This window comes from Neolamprologus brichardi, chromosome 2 (genome assembly GCF_056152115.1).
Source record: "Neolamprologus brichardi isolate AB-2024 chromosome 2, ASM5615211v1, whole genome shotgun sequence".
NCBI lineage: Eukaryota > Metazoa > Chordata > Actinopteri > Cichliformes > Cichlidae > Neolamprologus > Neolamprologus brichardi.
This window is the reverse complement of record NC_142105.1, coordinates 8,227,573-8,251,806: the sequence shown is the minus strand read 5'-3', so window position 1 is coordinate 8,251,806 and position 24,234 is coordinate 8,227,573. Positions and strand designations below refer to the sequence as shown.

The window sequence follows — 24,234 nt, the reverse complement described above, 5'->3', positions numbered from 1 at the left end:
AGTTATTGACTTCTCTTATAAAATGTGTTCATTCTCTTGAGCTCAAAGAAAACAATATGACATCACATACAGAATAATTAATGTGGCTTTCGCTGCAGACTTTTTCCTAAGTTGCTCTGCTGCTCCACAGCAGAAGATAAAAACATTTCTAACGTGTGAATCCTGCGAAGGTGGGTCTTTGAACCAAGTCCTGCTTTGTTCTCGCTTTGATCACAATCATTATCACACCCTCTTTGCCCGTTTTGCGGCAGCAGCGCGTCTCTGGTTGATCGCCTTGGTGGTGACACGCAGCTTCCGCATGCGTAGCTGCCGCAGCCTGAGCTGCAGGTCTTTGGGAAGTTTCCCTCCCTTCATCAAAAGCTCCTTCAGCCTCTCTTTGGGCATCTTAGTGAGGCGGAAATCACAGGTTGTGGGGTAGTGGTCATACATGACCTGGCAGGTGCGGGAGGAGGGGAAGTAGCCCTCTGCGGTGGCCGTCACCCGATACTCGCCGGGGTTCAGCAACCGCCAGTAATCGCCATCGGCCACTGCAGAAAGGAAATAACAGAAGGTGGCATGAGGAAAAGTATCAGTGCAGAAAACCTTGTTTTTTTTCCCTTTATTATAAAACATGCAAAAAGGGCCAACATTTTATATCACGTTATCAGATTTCCACTTAACATCATGATAAAGAAATAATTAAAAATGTCCAGAATCTGTTGACAGGCTATTGATGTTTAGTTGCTTCTGTTATTCTTACCACCAAAACTGATTCAATATCTGACGTGAAATAAAAATGTACCTGATCTAATGTGATGATTAATGTCATCGACTTTGATAACGGCGTCTGATATTCCAGCCCCCGTATCCTTGTCGCGAACCACACCCTTAATACCACGATGCACCTAAAATAAAATAATCACAGCCTTTAAAAAAAAAAAAAAAAAAGATAATCAAGCTGTTCATAAAATAAACCTATAAGTAATATACCTGCTCCATGTAAGTCAGCAGAGACTCCCTGTTGTTTTCCCACTCGATGGGAAGTTCGCTGGCGTGAGGAAATTTATCACAGGACAACTCCACAGTCACCTCGAAGCAGTTGGTGTGCAGATAGCTGAAGTCATTCATACCTGAAAGTAAAAAAGAAAAATATGACAAACTTTATTTATTCAATCCAAGTTTTGTGCTGAGGTTTTTCTGGTGTTGAGTTTATGTTTTTAAAGACAGTCATGTTCAGCTAAATCAAACACATCGTGTTATTAAACTCTTTCTCCTTTGGTCACTTGCTAGGGGAAACCCTAGTTTATCTGTTCTGACCCGAGAGGTTTCGGTCATATTTCAGCCCTACTTTCAGAACAAAATGAAGCTAGTGAGGGTGATCTGCGCCTGTGAATCTTACTAGGGATACCCTCGGAAAAAACTGTGACCTATTCTAATGTTTGTCAAACTACGTCTTTACTAATACATAGGTGTCAAAACCTGTCATTAAGGGTACAGAGGTTGTATAATATCGTCTTTATCCATTTAGTCTCCCCTATTTCACCCAAAGCATCTTATTTACTTTTAAATAGGTGTGCATATGTATACCATCAGTTTCAGAGCAACCAGGTTTGTTAGCAAGCTGAAAAACACTTTTAATATTTCGACAGCAACACTTTGTAATACAGCCCACGACAAAGGCCTTAATTCCTCTGTAACTAAATGAAATTTCAGTGCAGTTATATTTACCTACATATACTGAAAATTGGGGTCCCGAACTCCAGGCCTCGAGGGCCAGTGTCCTGCAGGTTTTAGACACCACCCTGGGTCAACACACCCTAAATCAAATGAATCAAATCACCTGAATCAAATGATTACTTCATTTGATTCATTACCTCAACAAGACATGTTGCGGAGGTTGTTTAGCCATTTAAATCAGCTGTGTTGGATCAAGGACACATCTAAAACCTGCAGGACACCAGCCCTCGAAGCCTGGAGTTAAAGGTAGGCACACCAGATTAACAGGGTAACAAGTCAGTTTTTCTACAGGTAACAAAGAAATGATTATACTATTATTAAATTTAAGCAGACTGTAACCTAGTAATGCGTAAGTAATTTTAGGTAGTGAAAAAGTTAGAGCTAAGGTCACATCTGTCTGCAGATTCTGATGGTATTAATTTTGTCTTGTAAGCTGATAAAGGAGATAGACAGAATAATAATTAAATGTTAATTTAAGAAACAGAACAGAGATTTAAGCTTTAAATCTGACTTTAAAAACACTCGTTCTTACTTCCAGGTACATTGTGCCAGTCGGCTCCATTGATGATGTTGTTGTATCTCAGGAAGTCCTTGTTGTGGCACGGCCGGCGGTCATGGTTGGACATCACCTGTTTTGTATTACGTGTAAAAGTACACTGTTCACTCACTTTCTTTAATGTGTTTTGTAGTTTAAGAGCGTGGAAGGAGCAGTCACCTGATTGGTGCTGGCATACACTACCGCCAACCAGCGGAAGAAGCTCTCATCAGCGGTGGGCGTGTGCTCACGAGGCGCCCAGTCCCGTGTCATGTCGTATGGGTAGGTGACCACCAGCTCGCCACCGTGGAGGTTGGCACCCAGAACAAACGGGATGTTCTGCATCCAGCTGATGACAGCTCGGGTCTCTGACGCCACCTGATGTTAAAGGTGGCGAGTTTGTTAAAACGTGCAATCAGGGTAAACTCGACTCTGTTTTAGGTGACATTTTAATGCCAGTAAATAGTGGATGGTATCCCCAGAAAACATGATGCTGTGGATATCTGTCCACCTTTTTAGGTGTTTTACAAGCTCTAGCTGTTGTTTGTTCCACAAGAAACAAAGAAGCATCAATTATAACCCTCCTGCAGCTCCTTTCTTCCTCTACCCACTAGATGCATTTGAATTAAGACATCCTTCAGTGTGTTGTATTGAGATTAACTTTGGGATCGCAGGCAGAAGGTAAGAGGAGACAAGGAGGCACAAATTAGCCAAAAGAAACATTTAGGTATGACTCATCACAATCTAAGAGTGAAACCTACAAAATTACAGGAAGAAAAACTGAAAGCTTATTAAAAGGACTAAAAACTAAGTTTAAAATATCTGTTTTTATTTTTAAAAAATCCCTTTTTCTTTCTATTTTCCAGTTTAATTTTTTTTAATTAATTGTTTTTAATGTTTTTATTTGTTTAATGGTTTTTTCATTAATTAATTCATACTGAAAATCTTTATTTATCACCCAGACAGTCAGAGAATTTTAAAGTTAAAAATAAAATGTTAAATTTAGACATGTTTGCTTTGAACTATCCCTGCTTCTGAAAGCCTCCACGTGACCCTGGTCCACGTGTACAGGTTGTTTTTACTGATGCCTTTTCTCAGGACTGAATCGATGTGAAAATACTATACCCTGTCACCCTCGTGTTTAAACCATTAGGATTAAAACACCATTAAAGTCTCAAAGTTTTAAATCATTCTACAATAAAATATAAATATGAAATTGAGAGGCAGGAAAACAGGTGATGGAGATGTTTTTCGTGTGTGTGAGATGTGTGTTTGTCACTCGTGTGTCTCACAAAAGCTTCTTCGGTGGTGTACTGTTCAGGGATGGGGAAATAGTGGTTGATGAGTTTGGACCAGTCTGTCTCCAGCTCGATGGCGGTCCACATCACTGAGTTGAGGTCAGCAAAGTTGTGGTTCATATCGATGCCTTCATAGCTGTAACGTCCCAGCGACCAGCCTGCCAGCTCTGAGCCCTGGACGTCAAAGAAAACAGGATTAACTCCTTTTAGTTCTGGTAATTTATTACTCTCATGTCTAGTGCTGACATTCAGAGCTGACAGGGGAGTTTCCTGCACCTTTTTAAAAGCCATCTCATATCCATCGGGGTTCATGGAGGGCAGAAGGTGGATGCGGGTCTCTTTGACCAGGTGCACTATGCGCTGGTCTCCCCGTTTATACTCGTGGCAGATGTACTGCATGAGATTTAGCAGGAGCTCTCGTCCCAGCACCTCGTTTCCATGCATCCCTGCAACATATCTGAACTCTGGTTCTCCTGCAGGGGGCGCCAAACACAGAGATGGGAAGGCTGGCTCATACCAGACTTTTACTTGTCATTTGGTTAATGCCTTTAAAGATTTAAACACAAATCTCATCAAAATCCTTTATGTGCAGTGGATATCGTATGCAACAGCTTTTAATACACGTGCAGTTTGATGTTTTACACGCAGAGTTGCACAGATCAGTGGGCCACATACTGCACATTCAATGGCAGGTATCTCTGAAATGTCACATGTTATTCTCAGAAATGCTCATGAGGAGGACTCTGAGCTCACTTCACTGCTAACAACAAATACGGCACATAACACTCAGAAAGTTTTCAAACAGCGAGCTGTGCCCGTAAGCAAATATATTTTAAATATGAAAATGGCTCTGAGGCTATTTAAAACACTTTAAAGCACAGATTTAAAGCCCATCCATCCATCCAACCTATAGAGATATATATATGTATAATAGCAGCTGGATAGCGTATTGGTAAGACTACACGCCTCTGAAGTGGGACTTTCAAGTTAGACTCTCACCTGGGGCATCTGTATTCAGCAAGGGTACTAGGCTAGACCCCTCATGCTGCTCTCACAGCTAGAGATTGATGAGGTACAGTACAAATGCTATGGCAAGGGGGAGCCAGGATGACAGGTCAGGGGGGGAGATATCATCACCCCTCCCAGTGTGGTGTTCTGGGATTATACCAGGGGACCAAGTATAAGATGAGTATGGGGCAGATTTGCATTCAATTTCCTGCTCACACTATGTTTAAAGGTCATATGATCTTCTTATGGCCTCTGACAGTGGACTCATCTCTGTGCTTGTCCTTCTTGACCTTAGTGCAGCATTCGATACTGTTGACCATAATATTCTATTAGAGCGATTAGAACATGCTGTAGGTATTACAGGTATTGCACTGCAGTGGTTTGTATCATATCTATCTAATAGACTCCAATTTGTGCATGTAAATGGAGAGTCCTCTTCACACACTGAGGTTAATTATGGAGTTCCACAGGGTTCAGTGCTAGGACCAATTCTGTTTACATTATACATGCTTCCCCTAGGCAGCATCATTAGAAGACATAGCATACATTTTCACTGCTATGCAGATGACACCCAGCTCTATCTGTCCATGAAGCCAGATAACACACACCAATTAGTTAAACTGCAGGAGTGTCTTAAAGACATAAAGACTTGGATGGCCACTAACTTTCTGCTTCTCAACTCAGATAAAACTGAGGTCATTGTACTCGGCGCTGAAAAGCTTAGAAATTTGGTATCTAACCAGATTCTTACTCTGGATGGCATTACCTTGGCCTCCAGTAACACTGTGAGGAACCTTGGAGTCATTTTTGACCAGGATATGTCCTTCAACGCACATATTAAACAAATATGTAAGACTGCGTTCTTCCATTTGCGCAACATCTCTAAAATTAGAAATATCCTGTCTCAGAGTGACGCTGAAAAACTAGTTCATGCATTTATTACTTCCAGGCTGGACTACTGCAATTCATTATTATCAGGATGTCCAAAAAACTCACTGAAAAGCCTTCAGTTAATCCAAAATGCTGCAGCAAGAGTACTGACAGGGACTAGAAAGAGAGAGCATATTTCTCCTGTTTTGGCTTCCCTTCATTGGCTTCCTGTTAAATCCAGAATTGAATTCAAAATCCTGCTCCTCACATACAAGGTCTTAAATAATCAGGCCCCATCTTATCTTAATGACCTTGTAGTACCATATCACCCTATTAGAGCACTTCGCTCTCGCTCTGCAGGCCTACTTGTTGTTCCTAGAGTATTTAAAAGTAGAATGGGAGGGAGAGCCTTCAGTTTTCAGGCCCCTCTTCTGTGGAACCAGCTTCCAGTTTGGATTCGGGAGACAGACACTATCTCTACTTTTAAGATTAGGCTTAAAACTTTCCTTTTTGCTAAAGCATATAGTTAGGGCTGGACCAGGTGACCCTGAATCCTCCCTTAGTTATGCTGCAATAGATGTAGGCTGCCGGGGGATTCCCATGATGCATTGAGTTTTTCCTTTCCAGTCACCTTTCTCACTCACTATGTATTAACAGACCTCTCTGTATTGAATCGTATCTGTTATTAATCTCTGTCTCTCTTCCACAGCATGTCTTTATCCTGTCTTCCTTCTCTCACCCCAACCGGTCGCAGCAGATGGCCGCCCCTCCCTGAGCCTGGTTCTGCCGGAGGTTTCTTCCTGTTAAAAGGGAGTTTTTCCTTCCCACTGTCGCCAAAGTGCTTGCTCATAGGGGGTCATATGATTGTTGGGCTTTTCTCTGTATCTATGAAGCGCCTTGAGGCGACATTTGTTGTGATTTGGCGCTATATAAATAAAATTGAATTGAATTGAATTGAATATTCTATAAATATGACCTTTCAACATAGCTTCAACAAAACACTGATGACACAACCATCATCAACAGCACCGTAAAATAAATCAGAGAAAAGAACAATGAAGAAGATGTGGTTAACCAAACAAGAGCACAGATTTAAACCCAAACAGACACCCCTCCCCCCACTGACTTCAACATAACAACCTGAAGTGATTTTTTTGGCGGGAAATACCCTACCTACCACTCTGCTGCCACGCGGGCTGAGTTGATGAGGCCAAAGAAAACATTTGTACACCTTAAAGCAAACGAGGGAGAACTCTGGACTGTTTATGTCTCACACAGTAGTGCACTGTATCTGAAGAAGGGCTGAAAGACACGGTCAGAACCAGCATACTGACCCGCTGACCTCTTAGTTTACTGTCTCATTAGGGGAGAAGCGGCATGCAGCACAGCACCATGTGGAAGATTCAAGGTTTAGTTGAAGCTTCAGATTGGAGCTTTCTTATGAAACAGTGCCTGCCCAGATTAAACGGTAAATAAAACTGTAAATATTCTACACATCACTGAAAAGGCAAATTATGTTGAGGAATACTTTGACCTAGATGGAGCATGTACAAAGAGAAAAAAGAACAGGCTCCATGATTAACCCCTGTGGAACTCCAGATGTCATAACAGCTGATCCGCAGGAGTATTTTCTAGTGATAGCTGAGAAAATCCTGAGTTTAAGATAAGATTTAAACCAGTAAAGAGCCAAAGCCCTGACTCTTCACAGTGTTCCAAGCTCTCAATAAGTAAGTGATTGCAGCTTTATGCCATGTTTTTAATTGGAAATAAGAAGTTCAGCTTCTGAGAAGTAAACAACAGCTATTAAAAAACACCAGTGAGGAGGAGGTGGGACGTCATGAACACGCACAGAGCACCACTGCCATCCTCAGGGAATTTGGGGTCCTCTGCCTTTTTGCATTGCACAAACTGACTAGAGGAGTCAGGGATCAAACCAGAAACCTTCTAACTAGTAAGACTGGATTCAGCTTTGATTTGTGTTCAATAAACTAATGATTTCACTGATGAGCTTTTCTTCCTAGAGTTAAGCTTCCCTCTCCTGCAGATTTCACATTTCTCTGCAAGTCTCACCCAGCTCGTGTTTTCCTGGATTGTCGGAGATCTCCATGACATAGAGCTTCAGCCCCATATAGCTCTTCCCGATGCTGTAGATGCGCGTGATGTCAGGGCACTCCTCTTGTACTGACTTCATCAGCTGTTAAAACAAACAAAAAACAAAAAAAACGTGTTTCACTGACACAGTATTTCAAAGGGCAACTGTTTTGTAGCCTCATTGGAAGTGTGTTAAGCTTAGATGATGCCCAGACAAAATTCAAGTGCATCATTTCAGCCCATCTCAGTGGGAAACAAATGATATGTATAAAAATGTGGGGTAAATTATTTTACAAATGGATTATTAGAAATTAATTATCTGAAGGTTCCTCATTTAGTCTGAGTGTCTTTGAACCATCTGAAGTATTTATCCAACACTTCTTTTAGGAAATTGAAGTTAAAAAACTGCCAAAGAACGCATAAAATACACATACAAAGTAAGTTAGATGGCACAGAGAAACTTCTTGTCACTGAAGTGGAGTATAAACATTTCATACGTCTACATCCCATAAATCAGCCATGTCAGACCTCTAGCTATGTTTGGGGAAGGTGGACCTGTGTTTGCTTTGGTTGTTTGTTTTCTGACCGTCAGATTCAGACAGCTCGTAGTGGCAGCACAGTTCATTCAACAGAATGAAACCTCTGTATATTTGCTTTTGGTCAGACCAAGCAGACCACACACACATTAAAATGTTCAGGATATAAAACAAACACCTTTCTCATCTCCTTATAGTTGTGGTGTCTGAAGTCCAGCTTGTCTTTGGACTCTGTGGGCTCTGTCTGCCATGGATAGATACTGTTTGGATCTGTAAAATGGGAAACGTGTGTCACTTTAATTAAATACTTATATCTATATGAATGTAAAAAGCTATTTCCAGCTAGTGGCCTCTTATACCTGGGAGTGCACAGCCCAACACCTCAGCTCTCAGGCAGATGTCCCCCTTCGTCCCATTCTGGTACCAGGACTGTGGATTGATCCGAATATAGCGTGCCACTGTGGAAGTGTTGAAGAGGGCGAGGACGGGTGTCTCTGCATCTTGGTTTCCTTCAAATATCTGCGACACAAGGACACATTTAGGTTAACGACCTATAATACAATTTCTTACGATTTTTTTTAGTAATAAAAATAAAAAATTGTACTGTAATAACTATTTTCATAACCGAGGAAGAGCACATTGCTCTATCACTGTAAACCATGAATTTTAACGTCAGTTAGTGCACGCTTGTCATATTTTGATCTCCTCTGATTTTCACCACCTGAATTCAAAAGCCCTGTGGAAAAAAAAAAAAAGAAAGAAAAAGGTTGGACAAAGCACATCTGGCACATCGTGCCAGCTGTGGCTGAGTCACACATGCCAGACAGAGCAGGGGAAAGAACAAACCCCAACAAATCTGCACAGTTAAACCAATTTTTGAGTTTTCAATAACTGAACGTCACAAACTTTGCCCTCATACTGTAAAAATGAAATAGCATATAATCTTTAAATGTGCTGCGTCAACACTATGGACCAAACTTTCCTTTACAGGACTTTGTTGGAATGATGGTAACAGCTTGCGGGTAAATTAAACTCTAATGGCTTTTCCTTTTTTTTCTCCATGAAGTGGGTTCAAGCTGCTGTGGTGGGAGTAAGAATAACGCAAAATTATTCCACAAATACAAGAAAAACACCCCCCCACCCAAAAAAAAAAATCCCTAAAAGTCAAGTGATACATCAGTTTGCTTATATTATTTTGGGCTGTATTCTTTCATAAACATGCAAAAGGCTAACCTGTTACCTTTAACAGATAAACCCGAGACAAAGAACGGCCTCGTGACTCCTTTTATAACCAGCTTAGAAAGTGAAATGTATACACAGAGTAGAGGGAAGATCAGAGCTCGGATGTTCACTCACAGCCTCTTCAGTCCCGTTCATACATGGCTTCCAGACCAGTGTGTCATTGCTGAACTGCACCTTGTAGGTATACACAATGTCCCAGCTGTTTGTGAACAGAAAACACACATCTGGGTTGTAAATATGGCACATGTGATATGACACACACTTTTTAACTTAATCAAGACATTACCAGGTTTCAGAAAAAGAGCACAACCTGAAGACGGAGCAAAGCCTGCTTTTATGTGTCTTAAATTAAGTAATATTGAGTAACATCTCACAGTAGGCAGACTTTGGGAACATTATCTTGGACTTCAAAATGAAACAATACTTCCATTCTGCCCTGAAACCAGTTTCCCAGCAGGCTTACTGATTTCTAACCCACCAGCACTGACCTCCAGATGGAGTTGCGCCCCTGCAGGATGACACCAGTAAAGCGAGTCAGCCGTCGAGCGTCAACCTCCAGCCACTGCTTCTTATCTCTGTACTGAGCACACCAGGCCCCATCATAGATATCTCCATCCTCTATTCCAGACTGCCACACACAAATGGAATGCACAGTATTTATGATGCTTCTGCAAGTATAGCCTGAAGTGCAGCGGTGGATCTTTTTTTCAATTCTGTGCAGTCACCTGGATGTTGAGTCGACCCCTGTGGGGACCCAGGCCTCGGCGCTTGTAAGACGAAGCCCTCAGCTGTGTGTCTTTGACCTTCAGTGACTCGAGACCCAGTGGAGGACATTCTGAGACAACCAGCAGGGCTTTATCAGTCATTTCACTTAATTATGAATGAAATTACAGGAGAAGGGGTGAATTCGAAGAAGTGTGAGTTCGAAAGGTAGAAGTCAGATTATTTTAGAATGTTATTAAAAGACAGAATATCTGTGAACTGTCAGTTTCTGATAATTTAGTGCCATCAGACAGAACGCACTGTTGGAAAAAAGGCTTTTCTTATTTACACTGAAGCACGTTTTAATTCTATGTTGTTGTACTTTTTCAACATGTTCAAAATAAAGATTCAATCAATCAATCAATTTTAAAATGCAAATGTTCAAATCAAACTTCCAGGAACTTGTGGCTCGGTGCGCTTTGACACCCTGCATCAATATGTGATTGTATAAAATATTCAGCCGCATGGATGCATTGCATTTAAACAAATATAACCGTGCCTTGTACATATTTGGAACCAGCTTCCAGTTTGGATTCGGGAGACAGACACTATCTCTACTTTTAAGATTAGGCTTAAAACTTTCCTTTTTGCTAAAGCATATAGTTAGGGCTGGACCAGGTGACCCTGAATCCTCCCTTAGTTATGCTGCAATAGATGTAGGCTGCCGGGGGATTCCCATGATGCATTGAGTTTTTCCTTTCCAGTCACCTTTCTCACTCACTATGTATTAATAGACCTCTCTGCATTGAATCATATCTGTTATTAACCCCTGTCTCTCTTCCACAGCATGTCTTTGTCCTGTTTTTCTTCTCTCGCCCCAACCGGTCGCAGCAGATGGCCCCGCCCCTCCCTGAGCCTGGTTCTGCCGGAGGTTTCTTCCTGTTAAAAGGGAGTTTTTCCTTCCACTGTCGCCAAAGTGCTTGCTCATAGGGGGTCATATGATTGTTGGGTTTTCTCTGTATCTATGAAGCACCTTGAGGCAACTTTTGTTGTGATTTGGCGCTATATAAATAAAATTGAATTGAACTGAATTGAATTGATTTAATGATTCCAAGAAAACTATCAGAATGCTGAAGACAGAATTCCAACATTCAGTCAGTTTTAAAGTTCATTCTGAATTCAAATACCAGATGTCCGATATTTCAGGCTGAATTATAAGATTAAAATAAAAAATACAAAATAAACTTCCATCAGAGCAGATGCTTCCATCCAAAAATCGCTTGTATGATGAATTTGGAAATGCTCATCATTATTGTTGACCTTTTTAGTGGGCAAATCTGAACCCCTCTGTACGAACGCTGAGCAGAAACATAACTATTATTATTTTATGTTTTTAAGATTTTCACTTGTTCATGTGTCTTCAACCCTGATGGGTTTACAAATTAAGCCAAAGGCAGCAGGTAGAAAACAGAGAAAGCTGAAGCACTGAGGTTTCTGTAAACCTGTTCACGGGCTCTGCAGCCTTGAGTCCTCGGACAGACTCTCATTGTCTGCTGGGTTCAGCTCGGTTCAAAACACCTCCTCCTCTTAGGAAGCTTTATTAGCTGCTAAAAAGCGTTGGGCCAGAATATAGAAGTAGCATAAATGAATGCTAAATGTTGATGGCATTTCCTGTAAAGACCCTTTCCCCCTTTTGCCTTGCACTCCTGTAGGATCTCTTTCGAGTTGCTTGTGAGTCAAAATGTGTCTTTGTTGTTGCTGACCATGGGAATCCTGCCAAACCACAAATTTATTCTCAAACTTCTGAAGCGGAGCCAAAGACAGCTGGCAAACTCACAACGATGGCCGGATTACACTCAGCTTTGACTACATTAAAGGAATCCACAACTGAGCTGATTAACTGTGTAAATAAATCCCACCAGGAATTTTTATAGAGGTAGAAGAGTGTTATTGTGCCTCTTTTATTGTTCTCCAGCACTAAAAATTTCATCTTTCATTTAAAATGAATGAAGCCATAGAAGATGTTTTCCTGACCCTGAATCTGACCTCTGTGCTGGTTTCCCATTTTTCCCAGACTCGCTCTTTGCTGCTTCCTGTTGTTCTAAAGTTCAAGTCAAGTCACACTCATATTAACGTATGCATCATGTTGCTGATGAATGAAGGCACGAAAACACCTCCGCTATCAACCAGGAAGAGGCAATATTATAAGTTTGACCCGTACTTATTCTCAACACGCAACATTTTCTGTCATATCACTCACTGCTAATCTCGCCCCAGCACTGTCTGATAGGCCTGCATGGATTTTAACGAACATCGGCTCTGATTTGACATGACATGACAGCTACTAAGCATTTATTTCTAGCCAGCCTCCACTGAGCTAACCTTCGATCATTCCCTCTGTACACACAGATTATGCAGACAGATGCACTATACACACACACGCTTACTCAGCTGGCACGATTTCCAGTCTAGTACACAAATATGAGATATGTACTGTATACACAAGGGAATATGCACACGGCAGAAACCAGACTGTGCATAATCACACTAGTAAAACACTTCTATTCTGTGATGTGTGTTAACTACAGGGACTAAGTTCGGCTCAATCATACATGAGGGACATAAATCAAGAGACGCTAAGAGTAAAAGGAAGCTAGAGGAAGATAACAAAGCTCTTTAAACTGAAGTGAAGGACGAGGAAACTCATTGTATATGGTACAATACATCATCTCTTATCATGTTCCCAATGTAAATAAAGAAGACTGGCAGAAGCAGAAAGGTGAAATCTGTGAGCAGTTCAGCAAAAGTCCGAGTCTGCACTTTCTTCTTTTTAAGGGCTTCAATGAATCAATTTTGCGTATCATGAATACCTGTGTTTTTAAAAGTAGCTGCAGGTGGATGGAAGCTGCTGCCAGGCTTTAGTTTGAGCTTGCACTGAACGAGTGTAACACACAGCAGTTATACATCAGGCTGATTTAAAGTACAGGTTTTTACATATACAGTATGCCTCCATTCAGCACTGCCTTGAGTTTGATTGTCACAATATTAAACCCATAAATGGCTCTTATCTAAGCTAGTTTAGGAAATAGTTTGGTTTGTCTGTGGCTGCCTGGTGTGAGTGTGACCTGACAGCTTGACCTCTTTCAAGCAGGAAAAAGCAACCAAACCTGTCTGATGGGCATACTGTATACATTTGGGGCTAACCCCCGATACATACGTGGGGCTGTTTCTGTGGCCACTGATTGGCTCACTCTTTTTTTGACCTGGGGTTTTGCTCTTTCAGCAGCATTTGGCTTCTTGCCGATGACTTTGGGTTTCTTCAGGACCGTTTTGGGCTTCTTTGCTACCTTAATGCCTCTGGTGGACCTCTTTGCTATAAAAAAGCAAACAATTTCATGCACAACAGGACATGCATTCCTCATACCACATCAACATGCAATATTTTAGACAGGATACTTTACAATGGAGCTTTGCTTTCAAGGAAAATAGCTATGTGTCAATCTCTTGCAGAGAGCTAGATGAGACTCTCATATATTTCTATTAATAATGAATTGGTCTGCTTATTTTAACACAGAAACGGGAAAAAGCCCTGCACAAACAATCAAATTTAAAAATTCAAAAATGTTTAACTATGGAAAGAAGGTCAGCTGTTTCTTGGTGCTGTCCATCATTTTTTGATGCAATAATAATAATGTACAGTTTAATTTTTGAGGGTGAGATGACTCTTGCAAAAAAAGCAAACAAGATGTTACTCCCTGCGCCCCAAGTCTGTGAGACAGTAAACATGCACTGTCCTTCTTGAATTAAATAACGAGCTCAATAAACAAACTAACAACCCCTGCAGTAGATGCTCTGGATATGCATCTGCTCGCTGTGCAGTGGAATATTCCTGCATTACCAACATTACATGTGACTGATTATAAGAAGAGTTGCCTTCTGTTTTCTGCTCTCAGGCATTGCACAGCCCATCTGGTTTTCATCAGCGGAAACACACGGCTAAAATGTTTCACTGCACCCTCTGCAGAATGTGGAACATCCTCCCCCAGCCCTCGGACAATGACTCTCCGACCGCAGATATGAAAACACTAACACAGTCCTTTTACACTCCGAGTATCTACAAAACTGTGGCTTCAAGTTGTCGTTGAAAGTCTGTCGCTTCATCAGTGATTAATGCGACCATGATTAGAGTTGGTAGACAGTTTGTTGCATCTAACTTTCAAAGCAGAATTTACATTGAATTAAAATTTTGGCTGCTTTGTTCTCTTTCACTGTCACCATGATGCATTTACACTGAAACTGCTTTACCACATAGGCTTTTTGCTTAAGGGAAAAGTAATGACCAGTAAAACAAAAGGACAATCAGTGGAGTTCATTTGCTCTCATGTAAGCTTTTCCATGAAGGAGAACCCTTTGAATTTAACAATTTGTCATCAATTTGAGATTAAACAACATTAAAGAAATCAAAAAACAGAAATAGATATCAGTTTGTGTCCGCTCACCCAACTCTGGAGGACCTTCTTCTTCTCTTTCAGTTGTTTTACCAGCAGCTTCACTCAGACTTTCTGAAGCTGTGGTGGGTTTGCTTATTGACTTAGGATACCTAGTTGTGAATCCTGCGGTGGGAACCTCAGTGGTATTGGGTTTCCCTGCAGAAAAAAGGCTCTCAGTTGAAGTTAGAGCTGTGTTTAAAGCCACAGTGGCTCTCCTTGAGGTTGTGCCATCTGCAGGTCTGCTTATAACAACAACAAATGAACCGCAGTTCAGATAAAAAAGCACAGTGATGAGCAGAAATCCTGCCATAGCAACTCTCCCCTGCAGAAAACCCTCTAACACGAACTTCTCATTCAACCTCTGTGACCCGCTGCTCTGCAACATCAAGTCCACAGCAATGCAAACAACTTCCTGTTGTATATACATAGAAGTTAAAAAATAAACTTTAGGTATGATGTGTTTTTGGCTAAATTAAATAAAACTTCAAAAAGCTGAAAAAAAATCAAGCCTTAGTCTGTGTGGAATTCTTTTTTGTTGAAAAAAGTAGGATACAAATTAATGAAGACACAGGAAGACAAATAAGCAATTTAAAGGCTTTTACAGTTTTAAACATAGGAAATGTTCATTGGTGTAAGAAACCACCACATCCTTCTTACATGCTGCCACTACAGGAAACAATAAAAGGCTCCAGAATCTTTAGAATAAATGATCTTTTAATAATTCTCTGAAATGTTCTTGACTTGGTAAAATAATCAAAACAATTCTGGTGACAACAATCAGAGTAGAGGTACGTTATACTTTTCACATTTGCGCTTTTATTTTGAAGGATTTACAAACCTTCCTTACCTCACTGACTGACTGGATGCGCCTCTCCTCTGCAGAGCTGCTGTACCGACAGCCATGCACCAGTTTATTCAGGGATTAAACGCAGAGGCAGAGAATTACCAAAACATCTTCCAGCACTCGGGGAGGCAGGAAATGAAATGTAGACCGAAATGCCTTTAAAAACTTCAGATGTTTTGTGAGGCTTCTTTTCTTTTTCTCACCTTTAAAATGTGGAAGATTTCTTGAATTACTGGTATGTCGCAATGATTCAAAAACACTGAAAGGGATTATTTCTTTTGCACAGACGTCACATTTCACTGCTCTGGTTAAACAGCTTTAATGGCACAGACAGACGCTGTTACACAGGACGTGTGCATCCAGACAGCAAATTCATATAAATGGGTATAAAAAAAACTCAAAAAACAAACCAGAAGGAAAAAACAAAAAACACTTGACATATTACATCCCATTTCCAAATGATAACCAAATAGGTGGTATTTTATGGATCACTGAACAAAACTGTTTTCTGTCCAAGATCAGCAATGTTTGAGGAATTCAAAAATACTGGGTAACATTTTCTACATATTATACTTTTTCTATGCTTAATGAGAGGAACCAACATGCAACCATGAACTATTTAACCAGATCTTACTGGAAAAACGCAAAGAAAAATATATTTACAAAAACAAACTTTTAAAATGAGTCGGCTCAAGTATCTGCACTCTCACTGGTGACCTCTCTCCTCCTGCTGAAGCGCTCTTACATAAAAGTTGGAAATGCTTGCATGTTGAACAACAGAATCTTATTTATTGAACAGCCAGTGGAAAATGTGCAGAATTATTTTCTTTAGGATTTCACTGAGTACAGTTCGAGAATTTGTGACATTCACGTTTTCTTCACATTTGTAATAATTTCTGTGGAAAACTGTTAATGAAAACAACAACAGCGGGTGGCCTACAAATTATTAAATACCATCGCTGTTCATCAAATTGCTTTCTAAGACACATGAAATGAAAACTTTATTTGTAAAAAATATGCAACAAACCTAAGAAGCTGAGTTAAATAAGACTCTGCTGTGCAAACACCCCGAACTGTCGTAAGCTGTCAACATTCACATGTATATTTTTTTAATGATACAAAAACTTCTTAAAATCCTGCTCAGTCTTTGCATTTTAGTCACTACTGTGTTCCCATTAATTTAAACCTCCGAACCACCTGAATCTGAGAAGGATTCATTAGGGCTGCAGAAGGTTAAATAAATCAAAGTGGGCGGAGCCGTGTCCAGACTGAGGAGAGCATCAGTCTCTTCTCCAGAGGGTGTTTTTTTTTTTTTTTTAAGGTTTCCAGAGCTTCAGCAGGCCATCCTCACTGTAGGTGGAGATGAGGTTCTGGTGGGGGTGGTGAGCGATGCCGATAACATCCTTCTCGTGGACCTGGAGATGGGAGATGTAAGATGTGATCAAGATACACCAAAAACATCAATAGTGAAACAGAGTGGAGCTTCTTGCAGTCTGAAGTGATGGATTCACACAAAAATTATCCATCATTTTGCAAAACTAAAACAATCCCTCCAACTTCAGCTACTGTGTGTAAAATGGAAACACATCAGCAGTGACCAGTACGACACCTACATGTATATAGTCTTATATGGAAGACAAGGGAGCTACACATCCCCCCCTTCAACACTGACTTCAAAACTTCAGCGATAAGAACTTGGGGGAGGAACAGAGGACAGAATATGGTGTGGTATTTTTGGAAACTCTGATCCTGAGTGCCGTAACGTACCGTCAGTGTTCTCTCCAGCTTGCCGGTGACTGTGCTGAAGCAGTAGAGCACAAAGTCTTCACCCACGCAGTAGATCCACTCGCCGCGGGGCGACAGAGTGCAGCACACAAAGTCACCACCTTCCCTCTTACCGGAGCTGAAACTCCTCACGATCTGCACAACAAGAAAACAGCTTATTACCTAAAACTCCGGGTTTAGAAGAAAATCCCAAACAACTGTTAGTGATGTGGCGACATTAACTGACCTGTCCCTGCATGTTCATGATGACCACTGTGTTGGAGCGGTTGCACACGACAAAGTGCTCCGGGTTCTTGGGCAGCAGGATGACGTTATTGACTGTGATGTCAGTGCCGGCTGACGTTCCCAGAGGCTTGAAGGTGCTGGTGCACTCAGTGGTCTTCACGTTCCAGACCTGAAGCACGTTGAAGATGAGTGGGAAAGCAAGAGGCATTATGAGAAAGAAGTGGATGAATGAGGTTATTTTTAAATCAGCTGCTTCTCTTACCTTTACTGTACCGTCAGAGGAAGCGCTGATGATGTGATGGCCGTCCGGAGTGAATGTGACCTCGTTGACAAACGAGGAGTGACCGCGGAACTCCTTTAGAGTTTTACCCGACTTAAGTCCATGGATTCTTATGAAAAACAACAACAAACAAACAGAGATGGCGTCGACATAATAATTTAAGAAGGTTTACTGAAGAGCACAGTAGTTTTAATGAAGATTGGAAGAACAGTAGTCTATTCAGCCTTGTTAAATTCCTGTGATTCTGCTGACTTTGCACTATATTTTCCGATGCTGATAAAATACAGACGCTAAGATTGGATGCCACTGTTTGTGTGTTGCTGGGACACTAATCTGGGACACTAAGATTAGTGACACTAATAGAAACAAAAGTAACTATGCTATTCTTTTAAATCAACACTACATTAATGTTACAGAGGACCAAAACTATTTCTTGCCCAGCTCCAACATTAATGTTATCATTTATTAGTCATAGCCGGCAGTGCTACCGTAATCATAATGTACGTAATTACATGGCTAATGTTAACATGTGCCAGTCAGGTAAACATTCTAACTGTCTAGTACCTAAACTTGGAGCTTTATTGAGCTCTTGAAATTCCTTGTTATTACTGGTTGGTTGTTTGTTGCTACTGTTCATGTGTTCAGCTGCTAGTGGGGGGAGGGGCTTTAGTAAATCATGTTCAGAGGAGCCACCACTGCTGATTTACTGACACAAAAATGCAGCTGTTATTGTTTTTTAATGTAAGTGTATTTAATAATTCAAGACACAATTAGTATGGTCTTCTGTTGCCAATGGTAACAGTATTGTTAGCATCTAGGCACCAGCTGTTGTTAGATATGAGAACTTTAAACTGTAGCAGCCACTTGTACACGCACAGAGTGTACAGCAAAGAGAGAGCCTGAGTGGAGCTAAAAACTACGGTTCTTCTTAAACAACCAAAATCATCACGATAAAAAGCCAACTGAACTTTGGGAAAAGTGATCTTTTCACCTGCTCCCATCCACCTCCTACATGCTTGAACACAACCAGACCACACTCATGATCCCATAGCCTGCTTTGAAGTTTGGTCATCATGGACATCAGCACTAAGATCATTCCCTTTGTGACAATTAAGCAACCTTGCACGTCCTTAGTATGAGCTTTAGATTTCGAGAAATAATAGTGGCAGCCATAACCACTGTATTATCTTTATTTCACACCACAGTCGCAGTGAGAAACTAGAAGTAAGTGCATGACTGAGTTTGTGTTTGGTACACACATTGTGCATATGGGGGAAAACACCACTAGAAAAACACCACCCTAATGGCTGCACAGCCTCCTCTGCTGCTGGTAAGGATAAACGGTCAGATATTAGTTTACCTGATGGTCTGATCAAAGGAGGCACTGAGGAGCTGGCTGCTGTCCTTGCAGAAGCTGACACATGTTACTCCTTTGCTGTGGGCACGCTCGAACCTCCTCAAACACTGACCGCTCTGGATCTTCCAAACCTACACAGACACATACAGTTTGTTCTAAACTCGTGTTTTAGTAAAACAGAAAACACATGAGTGAAAGAAACTGAGGTTTTCAGTTTTCTGAGAGCTTTCATGTGTAATAATTAAAATGTCTTCTTGATAGGTTTTTATAATTTTATACCAATAGATGTGGTTATATAGCCTAGAAATGGGCTGCAAGTACAGAATTGGTGAATGAAACACAGAAGGACAATGACAGAAACTGAAGTACAGCTGGTCCTCTATACCTTAACCTTTCCATCCTGGGCTCCAGTGGCCAACATCTCTGTGTCCCGACTGAAGCCCATACACAACACAGCGTCATCCATCATCATGAAGTTATCCTGAGCCTGGTATTTCAGATCCTGCAAACACAAAAGATATATAATAATTAAAAATCACTGGCATAAACAGAGTGATATTTAAGCAGAAACTAAATCTGCCTTTCTTTTCCTTTCAACCCACCTTCCTGATTTTGCCAGTTGTGAAGTTCCAGACTTCGATGAAACCGTCCACAGAGCCAGTGACCAGATACTGACCATCAGGGGAGAATCGGGAACACTCCACGTGAGATTTCTGTCCAAACTGCACAGTGAGGAAAAACAAGTCACGTCAGAACAAGTTTAAGTCATGAACTTGAAGAAATGGCAGTAAGGCCTGGTCACAGTGAAGAAGCTGACTAATACAAATTGCCATTTTGGGATAGTGTGGGTACCTTGATGTGTCTGCTGAGCTGCGTGGGAAAGCGTTCCTCTTCTACATCTTTAACGGCAGCTTTACCTCTGAACAAGTCAATGGTCATACCAGGAGGCAGGAGACCCTGATGCTGCTGCCACTTCAGAGCCTACAGAAGGAAAAAGATGACGGGGGATGACATAAGCATTTGCATTTTATCTGAACAGAGGAACAAATTTTATTTATATAGCACCACATCACAACAAGGTGCTTTATAGTGTGTAGTTAAGACCCTACAATAACAAATCGTCGATATTATGCATGCAGAATCATAATCAAGGACAACTCTGCTTGCACATTCCTATTTTGTTTTGTAAAATTAAGAGGCAAATGAGTTTCACAAACTAGTACAACACCTGCAAATTTCCAGGTCACATACCTGTCCCAGCAGAGCCATGAGACGAGAGGGAGGCACCACGCTGACCTCTCCTGCCAGTGCCTGAGCGATGGCCGCCCGACGCTTCTCCTTACTGCTGCCATCTGGGTACGCCTGGATAGAATTTCAACAATGCGTAAGAAAGAAACATGCACATCTATTAAAAATGTACAGCACACTTTAATCTGATGTTCTTTCTGATTTAAAACCTTATTTTTCCAGATTTAAAAAAGAGAATTTATCAAAGCCTACATTCTACCGAGGAGGAAAAAAAAAAAAAAAAAAAATCAGGAAAAAGTGGAAAAAATAAATAAGAGTCACTTTAAGCAATTTATCTCACCTCTCTGGGATCAAAGTAGGAGCGAGCCAGCAGGTTCTCCAAGTGGATGTATCTCTCTGGCTGGGTCTGTTTCAGCATGATCATGGGGTCGGTCTGTCTGAGCAGTGAACGAGCTGCACCCAGCTCTCTTAGTTCAATCAGCTCTAACACGACCTGGTGAGGGAATCAACACAGAGGCCCAACTTAAACAAACAAACAAAAAGATCTACAATGCTTACACTGGAAGATTTGCTATGATACAAATGCTTAGCCAAGAATGACAAGAAAACATCTGGATAAAGATAGTATTACAAGAAACACCTGAAAAAAAGCCTTTCTGACCAGAAACCATTAGAAATAAAGCTGGAGGACTTAGCCAAGCTTTGGACACCATTGAAAATGGTGTGAAAGCCCAGTTCAATGTACTATCATCATCATCCCTAACCCTAAATCTAATATTCACACTTTACTGTCAACACTTGTATACAAACAAACCCTCATCCCCCCGTATAATCCCAGATGATGATAAGATGCCAGCGTCTTCTGGACCTGTCAATCAAAACTTTATCCAGACCATACCTGTTCGTAAAGGTCTATCAAGGTCTTGTCTGGCAGCTTGAGGGACTGGATGGCTTGTAGAACAGTATCCCAGTGGCCGCTGTTGATGTCTGCCACGAAGCTCTCTATGCTGTCCACTGTGTTCAGAGACACTGTCGTCTCCTCCTGCAGAGTGGCTAGTGTCCGGTGCAGATTGTTCTCTTTTAAGTACTGCATAATCAGACGGACCACGCTGTGAAAATAGACAAACAACGTAAGACAGAAGACGGCTCAGCTCAGGTAAAACCAGCTCAGGATTTGGTGGTCAGAAACGTTCCTGATGATGCCCTACACTTTGAGGTATAGTGAGTTCAAATTCAGAATTTTCATGTCACAAGGTGGCGCTCTTTTTACCTGGTTAGGTTCTCATAGTAACTTATACCAAACATATACCATTATCTGCATTTTATATTCACTAAGTCTTCAGTACACTCTAAGAGTAAAATAGATTCTCTGGTGTGGGAATAAGTGTTTGTGCCTTACTAACAGCACGGTGCATTAATGTGGCACATAATCACTGGGACTGAAATACATTTAGACTTTGATGCAGAAAATAAATGCTTTTATGCTTGACTCTTATCTGCTGCAATGTCTGATTATACTGACACAAATGCAGCCAGTCTAAGAAGATAGATAAGAAAAACATGAGTAGGCTATTTATTGGCTATTCATCATGGAGAAGACTAAATCTGTTGAAATAATTCACTTTAATCTGGGAACAAACTAAAGTGATTTCTCTTTCATTAGTGTAGGAAAATGCCAGTACTGCATGCACTGAAAGTCCAGCACACATTTTAGAATTGAGTGAACTAATAACTTCTAAACTCAAACTATGTTCTAGATCATCATCACCATCAGCACCACCAAGGGGGTACCAGGGGGGCAAAATTTGCTGTCCTCCCCAGAGGCCCCTTTAGCAAGACTGTCCTGTGTTGGTAATACATTTTAATAAACTTTGATGGCTGGATAAAACTGTTTTGAATAAATGTGTTGCCAAGAGATTATTTTGTTTTGCAGCAGTAAATAGTTGATTGTGAAACACATGGAAATATCTGTGTGGTGTTTAAAATGTCAAAAGTCTTATTTATTTATAGGTATTTGATCCATATCAGGTTGCAGAAAAGTTAGTGCATCTCAGGGCCAACATAGAGACAGGCAAACAGTTCACACTCATACATGATCTAATACTCATTTGTCTTTCCTCAACAAGTTTTCTCTTAAAGTGAACTCCTTTCTGGGAGAGGAATCTTAAACTGCTCCTGCTCAGAAACATTAAAGAGTTGGGACGTTCCAGTTAGTCAATCAATCAATTAAAACAGATTATTATGGCTTTCAAAGTCATGTAATTCTTTTATTTCTCACCATATTTTTCAAGTATATAAATATATTTATATGATATATTTGACAACAACATAATAAAACTGTAAATTCTGTTTTTGGTGTGCCACCCCTATATTATTATTGCCCTCAAATGGCCACCCCTATGAAAAAAAAATCCTGAGGCATCACTGTATGTTAAACTTGCTTTGGAGCACATCCTTCAGTCGTGATCAATAACTTTCCCTATTTTTTTTTTTTTTATTGTTACTGTGTTTGCCATAAATTTTCATTTTAAGGAGTAAGAATCTGCGGACAGATGTGTGGTTATTTCTAAACACTATCCCTGCTTACTACCAATGTTTTCACTAGTATTTTTTCTTGCAAAAAGCCTCAGTTTACATAATTCAATTATGGATTCCTGCGAGATTTTGAAATTATGAGCACCGTTTTGAATCTAGTGTGAATCTAGTTTTGAATAAACCGCAAGTTACTGACAAAAAGTGGAGTTACTGACACTAAATGAAGCAGACTTAATATGTCAAGTAATCTGGCTACTTTAGTGAGTTGTCCAGGTTGGGTTTGTTTGAATCAGTAACATTTCCAGCTCATGTCAGAATCTACGGCGACTGGGAAGCGCACATCTTAAGCTAATGCTAATTTACTCACCTCTCTTTCAGTTTTGTGCAGTACACAGAAGCGATTAAAATATAAATGATCAATAAACAATTATTTCATATCACATAGTGTCAGTTGAAAGAGTACCTAACTCCACTTTCCAGTCATACACTACATACACTACAGCGTATGGCTGGAAGTTAGCTCGTTAGCTTAGCACAAAAACGCTACCTACCGCTACTGCAGTTTACTGCAGGATGAAGGAGGCCTCACTGCCCAAAAATGTGATCAAATATGGAGCTTTTAAAACCCAGTTTACTTTAATAATAACCCCCCTATAACAATAGTTAAGCGGAGTACTTACTCTGCAGATTCCACCTCCAGAGACATGATTATTTATGTGAAAACAGCCTCCAAGATGCACTCCTGAGTCCACAGCAGAAACAGACGCCAGGAACACACGGTTACGGCACCGGAAGAAACAGTATCAGGAGGCGGGTTTTCTTTTCCAAAATAAAAGATTCATTTGACGCTCAAAAAACATGGAGTTATTTTTTGTTGCAGTTTTGGTTTTTGGATGACAAAAATGTTCACGTTTCGACGTCTTCATAATATTCAAACTCTTAAAATAAAAACAAATAAAGACACCAAATAACTGCACTAGTTCACATTACTGTATTAAAAAAAAAAACCCTTTTCTATGTCAACTGACCACCTGTTTCCTGGCAGGCCACCCCATATTATATCATATACAAACAAACAAACAAACAAACAAACAAACAAACAAACAAAAATGCTTAATTTTTAGCTCTCCACTGTTATTAGTTTCGTCAGAAAAAGGTAAGAAGTATTTTTGTGATGAAGCTGAAGTTCAACATACATTTCTGAGAGCTTGAGTTTGGTTAAAAATTTGACAGCAAGGCCTGAACTACCATATTTGAAGGTTTATTGAAATAATAATTTCAAAGATGGGGGTTGAAATTTGTAACACAGATGAAGTATAAAAAATACTGCTCAAGCTTAAAATGCCCCTAACCTCATCACAAAACTTTAGAGTGTTTTATTTATTTCATTAATAACATTACAAAACTAAAATTGGAAAGTTTTAAGAACTTTTCCATCTGCCAGGATTTTTTTATTCAGGGAAATCACATAT

At 40.5% G+C, this 24,234-nt stretch overlaps 2 protein-coding genes across 3 annotated transcripts; both read right to left on the bottom strand.

Annotated features, from left to right (window-relative positions):
• Positions 1 to 2: 2 nt before the first annotated feature.
• On the bottom strand, positions 3 to 14,915 carry cpxm1b (carboxypeptidase X (M14 family), member 1b). 2 transcript variants are annotated; one of them, XM_087846942.1, is made up of 15 exons: positions 14,498 to 14,915; positions 13,216 to 13,371; positions 10,022 to 10,131; positions 9,785 to 9,924; positions 9,411 to 9,495; positions 8,414 to 8,573; positions 8,233 to 8,324; positions 7,498 to 7,621; positions 3,826 to 4,022; positions 3,544 to 3,723; positions 2,432 to 2,629; positions 2,249 to 2,345; positions 970 to 1,109; positions 782 to 884; positions 3 to 527 (listed from the first exon to the last, which is right to left on the bottom strand). In XM_087846942.1, exons 1-15 carry the CDS (start codon positions 14,913 to 14,915, stop codon positions 223 to 225), a joined length of 2,505 nt encoding a protein of 834 aa, XP_087703068.1. In that variant the 3' UTR covers positions 3 to 222. The 2 variants fall into 2 exon arrangements, with proteins under 2 accessions (XP_087703068.1, XP_035767042.2); XM_035911149.2 differs by lacking the exon at positions 13,216 to 13,371 and having other exon boundaries at positions 14,498 to 14,873.
• Positions 14,916 to 15,176: 261 nt separating this feature from the next.
• Positions 15,177 to 23,564, bottom strand: smu1a (SMU1 DNA replication regulator and spliceosomal factor a). Its single transcript, XM_087846923.1, has 12 exons — positions 23,443 to 23,564; positions 21,126 to 21,336; positions 20,568 to 20,720; positions 20,231 to 20,341; positions 19,832 to 19,960; positions 19,582 to 19,701; positions 19,365 to 19,481; positions 18,983 to 19,110; positions 17,605 to 17,731; positions 17,344 to 17,511; positions 17,100 to 17,252; positions 15,177 to 16,747 (listed from the first exon to the last, which is right to left on the bottom strand). The coding sequence occupies exons 1-12, from the start codon at positions 23,466 to 23,468 to the stop codon at positions 16,649 to 16,651; spliced, it is 1,542 nt and encodes a 513-aa protein (XP_087703049.1). The 5' UTR covers positions 23,469 to 23,564; the 3' UTR covers positions 15,177 to 16,648.
• Positions 23,565 to 24,234: the final 670 nt, after the last annotated feature.